Here is an 11,550-nt window from a genome sequence, read left to right on the forward strand (position 1 = left end):
CTTCCAAAAAGTATCAAAGAATTGAAACTCACCAGATGATTGCATTCAGACAATGAGTCAGGCCCCTCCACTGACCATGATTGCTTCCTTATCCCTCCCGAATTCTGGTTTTCCCATAAATAGTTTCAATTCTTCCCTGCTATATAAACCCCTACTTTTAGTTGGTCAAGGAGATGGATTTGAGACTGATCTCTCATCTCCTTGGCTACAGCACCCAATTAAAGCCTTCTTCCTGGGCAATAATCATTGTCTCAGTGATTGGCTTTCTGTGCGGTAAGGACCTAGACCAAACCCCTGGGTTTTGGTGACATAGTCAGCTCAGCTCAGCTTTATCCTTGAACATACTCATATGATTCTGTGGGTTACCTCAACACTAGCTGGTCAGTGTGTTGAGGGCTGGGCAAATATTATAAATTAAGAAATATTTTCTGTTTGACTTTAGTCTTCTGAATTATTAACCTTGTTTTTTGGTATTCTAGCATAAATGAATTGCTTCTCTTTCATTCTAGAAATCCTTCCTATTTGACAAACGGCCACTCAGTCCTGCGTTTAATGCTCTCAAGCAAGAGGAATATTCCCGGAGTCTCCTGAAACAAATGGATAACAGACAGGAAAACGAAATAAAGCAAAGACAATACAGAGAGTTGATGGATCGCCTGGAACAAGTGCAACTCACAGAGGAGTGAGTCCAGCTACACATGCTCTGAAAGATGAATTTGGCATTTTCATGTGGTTACTTTCCATGTAGGATTGAATCAGCATTGGTAGTTTCATTAGCACACTGTAACCAACTAAGCAGACTAACCCAGTTAGCAGCCAGTACTGAAATGGGAAAAGTTCTCTTGCCCCCTTGCAGGGCGCGCAGTGGGGGTGTGGCTTGCTTCTTCAGTGCCCTGCTGCTCAAACCTCTAGGAGAGCATACAGACGGGCAGGCTGTGGGGCTCTGGCCACACAGCGGCATCTAGGGGTGAATGTTTGCAGCTCCTGAAGCCCCAGCGGGCATGTGTTACAGAGGGCTCTTTAGTTTAGCTGTCTGTAGGGGACTTGTGTTAGCGCAATTAGACCCCTGCCTTATCGCAAGGAGAGGGCTTTCTGTATCCGAGGGTTCTTGCCCGGATATACCATAAGAATAGGATCACACGTGGGCTTAGAGAATGAGTGCAAGGTTTTACTGAGTGGAAGTAGCTTTCAACAGATGGATGAGCCAGAAAGGAGATGGTTTTCCCCTGGGGTCGGGCTGCTGTGCAGCCCGGGTTCCCCTCCAACCACCTCAGCCAAACTCCACATTATTCTGCTGGTTGACGGCCTGCTGGCATGCCAGTGCCTGCTGGTGTGCTCTGGACATCCTCTCAACGTCCAGCCACTTGTGTGTTCCTCTGCTGATGTGTTTCTCTTGATGTCCAGCCGCTTGTGTGCCTGCCTGCCAGGGTCTCAGGGGTTTTTAGAGGCACAGGATGGGGGTGTGACAGACCAGGGTGGTCTTGAGAAATGCAACATTTAGGCAGGAAAACAAAAATGCCTGTCCTCATCTAGGTCCATGGGCACAGGTGGAACCCTAGCCAGGGACCATGTCCTAGGGTGGAGTCCTAGCCAGGGACCATGCCCTTCCCCCACTTCCATATCATTTAAAGGGACCACGCTCTTCCCTTCCCAGCACTTCCCTTCTGTATCAGTACCATAATTTTTTATTACAAAAATGAAAAAGCTGTCATAGTTATCATTATAGTAGTGATGGTCAATCTGTAATTACTGTAATACACAGCATCATCTTGTATTGTTTTTGCAATCGCCAATACCAGTAGATGAAGAAAGGGACTCGTCTTGAGCAGCTGTTCCTAGCTATTAGATGTTCAAATGACCTCATGGCAAAGCTGAGGTTTTATTATAATTATGTAGGGGTGTCCCATGGAACCTGAGGACAGGAATGTACAGGGAACATAGGAAGAACTGGAACCAGTGACTAAAAAGCCACGTAAAGCGGCTTTCCCTCTGCTTACATACACAGCCCCTTAGTTGACATCATCTATGTTCCAGCTCAAACTTGGAGAATGGTACTGTCAATTCCACATTTTCAGGAAAGAGCATCTGATTGGTCCAGATTGGGCTATCTGAGGCCTGGGATAGGGTCAGGGACATGGAGTTTATATACGCCTAAGGAGGCCCACATTTTTGCTGCCGAGATTGGGAGAACAACTGTGGAGGCTGATAATAGTGTGAACAGAAACTCCTAAAACAAATAAGAAGCAAGCTTCCGTGATGAAAAAATGTATTTCTATAAAATGTATATGTTCCATTATACTCACTTGAAAGATCATATATTGGTTCTTCAGAAGTTACATATAATAGAACCATAATTTTTAATAGGATAGGTAACTTAAGAGATTTCAAAATAGATCAGTTTATAGAATGAATAGTCACTTCCTGCTTTCTTATCTAGATTTTTAAAATAACTGGTGGGTGTGGGAAGAGGTGGAGTGGTGGTGATGTGTCTGCTGTTTTAGTAGTAAGCCATTTGGACAATATGGTCAGTCACCTGTCTATACCTGTCCTGTCTGTCCTGTGTTCAACACACTGTTCGCTAGCCTATGGAGTTTTTGTTTTGTTTTGGTTTGGTTTTTTGGTTGTTTTTTTTTTTGCTGGAGTCTCGCTCTGTTGCCCAGGCTGGAGTGCAGTGGTGTGATTTTGGCTTACTGCAACCTCCACCTCCTAGGTTCATGCAATTCTCCTGCCTTAGCCTCCCGAGTAGCTGGGATTACAGGCACCCACCACCACCCCTGGCTAATTTTTGCATTTTTAGTAGAGACAGGGTTTCACCATGTTGGCCAGGTTGGTCTCAGACTCCTGACCTCAAGTGATCTGCCCACTGCAGCCTCCCAAAGTGCTGGGATTACACACATGAGCCACTGTGCCCCGCCACCTATGGATCTGAGTTACTCTTTTCTTTCTTAAAATGAAGGCTACCAGAATAAAACATCCATTTTTATTTACCAGGCTCTTATTCCTATTTAATATTTATTAAACCTGTTTTGATGATGTTAATCCGTATTACTAAAGACTGCAAAACTGTGGTCCATCTTCTCCTGTTCTTAACTGCCAGACTTGCTGTGCAAAGAGCGAAATTTTTAAAAGATAAGATGGAAGAAACACAGTGTTACAAGAGAGCTTTGGATGCACAGGTAAGGGGACAAATATTATTGTTTTTAAAATTATGCAATGCTTCAATAACATCCTAAAATATGTATAAGTTGTTATATTTTTATGTGTTATGCATTTGGTAGTTTTTGTGCCCCACATTCCTTCCTGTAAGATACTGGTATTTTACCACAGTACAGAGTTGTGCATAAAGCTTATTCCCTGATAGAATGATTATGTGCATTATATGTGTCTCTGCATTATGTGTATCTTTGTTTAAGATAAAGAACAAACCCTCCCGGCTGCCGCCCTTTGAGCCAGACTCCTCTGAGCCCATCTTTGGTAAGAATGAGGGTGAACTGATGGTGGAAAAGCAAAAGCGAGAACAAAATTACATGAAACACCAGCTGGAGGCAGCTGCTAACCACAAGAGGAAAGCCATCCTGCATCAACTAGTGGACCAGAGGCGGGATTTGCAAATGCTTCAGAGGACACAAAGAGAGTAAGGAGACCCCTGATCTTTCTCCCTCCACCTTTCCTCACTTATTCCGCTTCCTTTCTCTCTCTTTCTCCACTCTGTCCCTGCCCCGCATCTTTCTCATACAATAGTGGAGAAGTAAGAATAGTAAGAATAATAGCTAACACATTGAGGAGTTATTTGTGTGAGACATTGTTTTAAACTTATTACATGCTTCATCTTGTTTTATCCTAATTCCTTATCTGAAGAAAAAGTTATTAAGTAAAATTTTAAAAACCTCTCTTGACACTTAGTGTTTTCCAAAGTGGTTGTACTACTTTACATTCCCATCCAATAATGTATGAGAATTCCAGTCCTCTCCATCATTCCTGGCACTTGGGGTAATCAGTCTTTATTTTATTTTATCGATTGAGACAGGGTTTTGCTCTGTCACCCAGACTGGAGTGCGGTGACATGATCATGGCTCACTGCAGCCTCAACATCCTGGACTCAAGCAGTTCTCCCACCTCAGCCTCTGGAGTATCTGGGACTACAGGCTAGTGCCACCATGCCTAGCTAATTTTTAACCTTTTTGGGGAGGCAGGGTCTCACTATGTTGCCGAGGCTGGTCTTGAACTTCTGGGTTCAAGCAATCCTCCTGCCTCAGCTTCCCAAAGTGTTGGGATTACAGGTGTGAGCCACAGCACCCAGCCCGATCAGTCTTTTTAATTTTAGCTGTTCTAATGGGTGTACAGTGGTGTCTCATGCTTTAATTTGCATTTCTTTAATGACTAGTGATGTTGAACATCATTTCATATGCCTATCTGCCATCCGTGTATCTTCTTTGGTTAAGGGTATAAAGTATCAATCCAAATCTTTTGCTTATTTTATAAACTCTTTTCTCATTGTTGAGTTTTGAAAGTTCTTTATATATTCTGTGTACAAGTCCTTTATCTGATATATTTGTAAAGCCTAAACATGCCTGAAAGGAAGATGTCTTTCCCACTGATTTTCTTTTTAAAAATGTAATCCCTTACGTAAGCATTCAGCTCCTCTTTAGCTTCTGTTTTATAACAGCAGAACCGCCATCACTTGTCCCATAGTGAGAAGCAAAGTGTGCTTTCCACAGCCAGATATGGGACCCTCTGTATTTGTTGCTAACACTATTGCTACTTCCTCTTCTGCTTCTGTTAGCTTCTCTAGTTACTTCCTAAGCTTGGAATCAGGAGGGTTAAACTCTGTCACTTTTAAGTTGTTTGACTTGGGCCATGTCACACGTAAGGCATGAGAAAGAAGAATAATCACATCTGCCCCTCCTATCCTTACTGGGAGAATTAGATGAGATTATGTATGCAAATCCCTATTTCTGTATTGGTCAGATCTTGTTTTCTGTTTACATATTCTTTACTGGTTATTGCAGATTCTCTCACTTCCCTTATCTTTTCCAACTCCCTTCCCTGGTCCTTCTCTGGTTCATCTGAACATGTGATCTTAGATTCTCTGTGACAAATAGAAGGCCACTTTCTTTCAAAGGGGATAATTTAGTCAGGGTGATCCAGACAGGACTCTAAGCTATTTATACTTTTTTTTTTCTTTTTGCTCTTATTTTCAAAAATAACAATTCATTCTCATTAAAAGAAATCAACTGAAGGCTAGCTGGGCACGGTGCCTCACGCCTGTAATCCTACCACTTTGGGAGACCAAGGCAGGCAGATCACTTGAGCCCAGGAGTTTGAGAACAGCCTAGGCAACATGGTGAAACTCCGTCATTACTAAAAATACAAAAATTAGCTAGGCGTGGTGGTGTATGCCTGTAATCCCAGCTATTCGGGTGGCTGAGGCACAAGAATGCTTGAACCTGGGAGGCAGAGGTTGCAGTGAGCTGAGATTGCGCCACGGCACTTCAGCCTGAGTGAGAGAGATTGCCTCAAAAAAAAAAAAAAAAAAAAAAGGGCAATCTCCCCTACTAAGTAGCCAATATATATGTGCATATTGCTTAAATAGGAAATGTTTAAAAATTTTTTTGTAAAAAAAATAATTAAAAAATAGGATACATATTAACCTTCATTATTTTTTACAAAAAAATTTAAACAGTTTTTCCTATTTAAGCAATATGCACACATATTTTTCCTTCCACTTTTGTAAATGAAATAGTCTATCAGATCTTATCTATTACTCTGCAAACTAATCTTTCTTTAACCTAACAATGTCATATACAAGTCAGTACATATATATAAGATTCATCTTCTTTAATAGCAGCATATTATCTATAATATAGATGTATAACAATTTAACTTTTGCATTATTGATGAACATTCACTTTGTTTCCGGATATTTTGCTATTACAACAATTCTGAATTAAACATTTTTAATATAGTGGTTCTTGTTTCTACCAGATAAATTCCCAAAAGTGGGGCTGCTGGGTCAAGTGTATGGTACATTTAATTTTCCTTTTTTTTTTTTCTTTGAGACAGAGTCTCAATCTGTTGCCCAGGCTGGAGTACAGTGGTGCAATCTTGGCTCACTGAAATCTCTGCCTCCTAGGTTCAGGTAATTCTCATGCCTCAGTCTCACAGTAGCTGGGACTAGAGGCACACGCCCCCACTCCTGGCTAATGTATGATACATTTGAAATATTACTAGAAACTGACAGTTAAATTGCTAAGAAGGCATAGCAACTTGTTTCTCAGCAATGTTGTGAGAATGCCAGTGTCCCCTGCATAATCTCTGCCTCATTTTCTTACTTTCTAGGCATTTAAAATGCTTTTAACCTATCCTTTAAAAAATAACATAATAATAGCCAACAAGCAAATGAAAAAATGATTAACAACATGAATTATTATGAAAGTGCAAACCAAAATCACAGTGAGATACCACGTCACATCCATCAGGATAGCTACTATGAAAAAAAAATAACAAGCGTTGGTGAGAAGTGGAAACCTTTGTGTACTGTTGGTGTGAACATAAAATGGTACAGTTGCTATGGAAAACAGTATGGTGGTTCCTCAAAAAATTAAAAATAGAACTACTATATCATCCAGTAATTCCCCTTCTGGCTATGTATTCAAAAAAATTGAAAGCTGATCTCAAAAGATATCTGTACAGCCATGTTCATAGCAGTACTTTTTATAACAGCCAAGAAGCAGAAGCATTCCAAGTGTCCATTGACAGATGAATGGATAAACAAAATGTAGTGTGTGTATACATACACACTGTACAATGGAATTGTTATTCACTCTTAAAAAGGAAGAAAGTTCTAACACATGCTACACTGTGGATGAACCTCAAGGTCATTATGTTAAGTGAAATAAACCAGTCACAAAAAGACAAAATACTGTATGACTCCACTTATATGAGTTATCCAGAGAAGTAAAATTCACAGAAACAGAAAGCAGAATGGTGGTTGCCAAGGGCTAGAGGAGGCAGAAATGGGGAGCTGTTTAATGGTATAGTTTCGGTTTTGTAATGTGGAAGCATTCTGGAGATTGGTTGCATAACATGAATGTACTTAACACTAAGTAACTGTACACTTGAAAATAGTTCAGATAGTAAATTTTGTTATGCGTTTTTTTTTTTAAACCACAATAAAAAAACTACAAAAAGAAAAATAACTTATGAAAAAAGTAATAGGTACTCTTCAGTCATTGAGCTCCAACTATGTGATAGGCACTGGTACTTCCTGTGTATCATTTGGTCTTTATAATAACCACACAATAGCTGCTCAATGAATGCTTGTTAGATGAAAAGGTGTGCCGTTTTAGGAAAAAGTGAGACAGTATAGAGGACATTAACTGATTTTTATTGGAGGATCCTGACACCCAGTGGCTGCTGCTACCTGTAACACAAAGCCCTTCAGAGCAGGCTACATCAACAGTTACATTTTGTGAAGCTCCTTCTAGATTTCAATGAGAACTGACAGTAAATGTTTCAATTTGGCAAGAAATAGACACATAATCTGAACCAGGCTTAAGGTGATTCACAATAGTAGTGATGGAGTGTTTGGAGACCAGTGATAGAAACACAACACTGGGAATATCTCCCTATGAAGAGAGAGATTATACTGCAGTCACTGCTTCGATGACATGGCCTTCACTAAACATTCCTGTTTTTTTTTTTTTTCTTGCCTTCTTCACAATGTTAATGTTTTCTCTATTTGCTTAGTCACTTGTGTTTATTTTCTCTTTTTGTAGACTTTCATTTGTATACCTATCTATTTTGCCTTGTAAAATGTCTGCAGTGACTGGTAGGCTGAGTACTGGCAGCTTAGAGGCTGGACTAAAAGGAAAGAAACAGAGTATAGGAAATCCATTTGGGATGATTCTTCAGATAAGTTACATTAGCCTCAAAGGAAATTAATGGTTATACAGGCTGAAGTTGTTAACTGGAAAAAGGTTTCAATCCTATTAAATCAAACCAGGATTGAAGATGAAAGACCTTTGACCCATAAATTATTTGAGAGCTAGGAATTTCAGTGTGCTTTTAGTGTTCACACTTTTTAGTATATTTCAGTAGTGAACAAAACCAGAAGGTTTTTTTGTTTAAAATAAAAGGAATGGGGCTCCCAAAGTTGGTGCATGCTCTTACCAAGCATTATGGAGTCAAGCTGTTCTTTTCTCTCCAGGCATGTGGCAGACAGAACCGCTGAGCTGGAGCGAGTAAAGAGAATCAACCAATGCTTACAGGAGGACTGGGAAAGGAGTGCTGCGATGAAGAAGCAGCGAGACCTGGAGGAGAAGACTTTTGAACGGTAATGCCTGATTGGAACCCCAAAATTCTCCTGCTCCTTGTGGGACGGTAATGGGTTTCAAGTGGAACTCCACTTGATTAGTAGTGGCTGCCTAGAGAACTCTGTGGAGAAAGCAAGTCTGTATTCCATGGGAAATACCACCATGATTGATTAGAAATGTCTGTTACAGACATGGGATTGAAGACTGCTGGGTTGTATGCTAGGTATTTACTAACCCTGCTCTAATATTTGCCTCTGCTTAGGGTGGCTTTATTTGCTTTTTGTGGAGAGTGAAAATTCTCTTTGGAAATAACTATTTGGAAGTAGGGGGAGTGAGTTTCCAATCTGAACATTTTCAAGGCTTAGGGAATGGTTATTCAAGAGCAGGGCCAGGGGTCATAAGACTGGCAATTGGAAAAGTAAGATGCCTATTCTGGAGCCAACCAAGAGCATCTTTCTGAAATTACTATATGCCTGACCTCTCCTCAGCTTAACTATTCACATCACTGCTGTTGTATTACACCTTGAAAACAAAATTAAAATACAAATGTAAGGTATGATTTTATAGCATGTTAAAAATGTGATGAAACAGATCAAGTCTATACAACCAAATTATTAAAACCCAAATATACCAAAATAATAGTTTAAATTGCCAATTATCAATTAATTTTTAATCATGGATAAAATCCGTAGAATGGATCTTGATCTGTAACTCTCCTTTTCCTTTTAGGTTTTCTTGTAAAGCATTTCTCACCTATCTTTCTAATGAGTAGAACCCATATTTTGTGACAATGAAAGTATGAGTGATGATGTGGAAAATAGGATCCAAAGGAGAAGTGGAGCCATTTGGCTTCGAGAAAAGGAGAGGAAAGGGCAGTTGGGGATTTCAAGCTTTTTTCTCAATGATCTGGGAAGGCAGGTAAAAGTCAGTGAGATTAATGCTAGGAAGATTTCAGTTGTGTTTGGGAAGAGTGCTTGGCCAACATGGTGATAAAGGATTGAGGAGACACAGAAAATAATGTTGAGTAGCAGGCTAACAAATCTACTCCAGGTATATCGTGAAGCAGACTTGTCTGAGGACCTAGGCCAAGTGTGGACAGATACTTGAGCAGGCAGCAGTAGGAAGAAGGAATTGGTTGGTATAAAAAGAAAATAAAGCAAAAGTAAAACCAAAGTCCATATGCATGCAGTTAGCACATGATACTCTGTTCCATTACCAAGCCAGGAAGGTCTTCCCCTGCTCACTTCCAAGGTAGTTTATTCTTTTTTCTTTTAAGACTGCCCTTGATAATCCTTCTTAAACAGAATTCTGGCTGGATGCCATGGCTCATGCCTGTAATCCCAGCACTTTGGGAGGCTGAGGCGGATGGACTGCTAGAGTTCAGAAGTTTGAGACTAGCCTGAGCAAACATGGTGAAACCCTGTCTCTACCAAAAATACAAATATTAGCTTGGTGTGGTAGTACACACCTGGCATTCCAGCTACTCAGGAGGCTGAGGTGGGTGGATTGCTGGAGCCCAGGAAGTCGAGGCTGCAGTGAGCTGTGATCGACCCACTGCATTCCAGCCTGGTGACAGAGGGAGACCCAGTCTCAAAAAAAAAAAAAAAGAAAAGAAAAGGAAAATCCACCTATGGAGAAATTTTGATGGGGTAGAGGAGCACATGGGGGACTGTCTTTCATAATGAAGAAAAACTATCAAAGGGGAAAATCAGTTACTACTGCCTGTTTATCTCTACTTTTAGTTGCTTTCGTCTTCCTCTTTGTCTCCACTCCCTCTCCTGCCCTTAATTCTCCAGAGGCTTCTGGCCTCCTGGGATATTTCACTGTAAGTCCACTCAACTCTCTGCTGTTGTTAGTTGATAACCAGCAACTTAATGGTTGATCTTCCTCTCAAACACTGTCTCCTGGGAGCTCAGCAGGTAGAGATATAATCCACATGGCAAAACAGTCAATACAGAGGCTTTGGAGCCACTCTCTGCTGGCTGTGTGACCTTCAGCAAGTTCTCTGTGGGCCTGGGTGGCTGAGGCTGGGGAGGGGTAGAGTCAGACTGCTGTGAAGGCACAAGTTGGGGCTTTTTATTAAGTGGAGAACGACAAGCCAGCAGAGGTTTGGAAGCAGGGGATGTCAGGAGGGGGTGAACTGTCGCATGGCAGGCAGGGAACACAAGGTGTTACTTTTCTTTTGTGTACCTCCTGCCATACCAGCTTCCAAGTTGGGCCTCTAGAGGCTCCAGAAACCTACTGATCTGCATTTGCTCTCCTCTCCTCAGGGCTTCAGACAAGCTGTTTCTCCTAGACCAGTGTGAGAAGTATCGGCGCTGCAAGCAGTGCCAGAGGCGCACCTCCAATGTGGGCGAGAGCAACCTGTGGCCCCTGAACAAGTTCCTGCCAGGGTCCCGGTTGCTTGTGTAAAACTCAAAGTTTGGATCTGCGTTTCCTGGGGAAAGTTTTTATCTTTTACATGTTTGGGGGTGATTGTGAAACTGCATATTTTTACCTCAGAGAAAAAAATCATTGTTTAGGTTTGGTGCTTTCATTAGATTGCTTGTTAAGCCCTTATTGAATTCACTCCTGCCTTTCTCCCACCCCCACTTATTTCCTATACTCGTCTCTGATGGCAGTGAAGGTGTCTGAATGTTCCTGAGGGCTAGAACCTGCTGCACAGGGGCTGGGAAGGGGACCCAGATTCATTATGGCTGCTGGGGTGCTGCTGACCCAGCCCTGCTGCTGCTCCGTGACTTTGTGTACAAACCTTTTTTCGTCTGTAATGAATAGTGGCAATAATAAATATTTTCTAAGCGCCCGACTGTGCATGACAATTTATAATGGTACATTTTACCCTTCTCCCCTCCCCCAACCCTAGACTTTTCCAGAGGGGTATATGTGTGAACATCACAGAGATGGGTTTGACTATTTACCTAGGAGGCCAGAAAAATGCTCCCTGAGTTTTCTCATTGATGACATACCTGGGACTTTAGTGGGGCCTCCCAAGATATCATTCCCTTGTCCAGCTATTTCTATGCCCTTGGAATAACTGTGCACTGTGAGGTGAGTCTCCCACTACTTCACTTCATTCTTGAGCTGTAGTGCTGTTCAAGAGGACTCATCTCCCTGTCAGAAGACTTTCAGTTAAGGTATGGCTGTTCTCCACTAAAAACTTTCTTCATTTATCTGAGTACTTCTCTCCCTGCCCTGTCTGACCAATTGAGGTAAAACAGAGTGAAGTCTAGATTTC

General features: G+C 41.4%; 1 protein-coding gene across 2 annotated transcripts in view; it reads left to right on the forward strand.

Annotated features, from left to right (window-relative positions):
* Positions 1-11,118, forward strand: part of CCDC81 (coiled-coil domain containing 81) — a 47,869-nt gene extending 36,751 nt beyond the window's left edge. For both annotated transcript variants that reach the window (XM_023209129.1, XM_023209128.2), the window contains 5 exons: positions 510-682; positions 3,098-3,176; positions 3,414-3,634; positions 8,210-8,335; positions 10,586-11,118. In XM_023209129.1, coding sequence (XP_023064897.1) covers positions 510-682; positions 3,098-3,176; positions 3,414-3,634; positions 8,210-8,335; positions 10,586-10,727 — 741 coding nt within the window. In that variant the 3' untranslated portion in view covers positions 10,728-11,118. The remainder of the gene's footprint in view (positions 1-509; positions 683-3,097; positions 3,177-3,413; positions 3,635-8,209; positions 8,336-10,585) is intronic.
* Positions 11,119-11,550: the final 432 nt, after the last annotated feature.

This window comes from Piliocolobus tephrosceles, chromosome 13 (genome assembly GCF_002776525.5).
Source record: "Piliocolobus tephrosceles isolate RC106 chromosome 13, ASM277652v3, whole genome shotgun sequence".
NCBI classification, from domain to species: Eukaryota; Metazoa; Chordata; class Mammalia; order Primates; family Cercopithecidae; genus Piliocolobus; species Piliocolobus tephrosceles.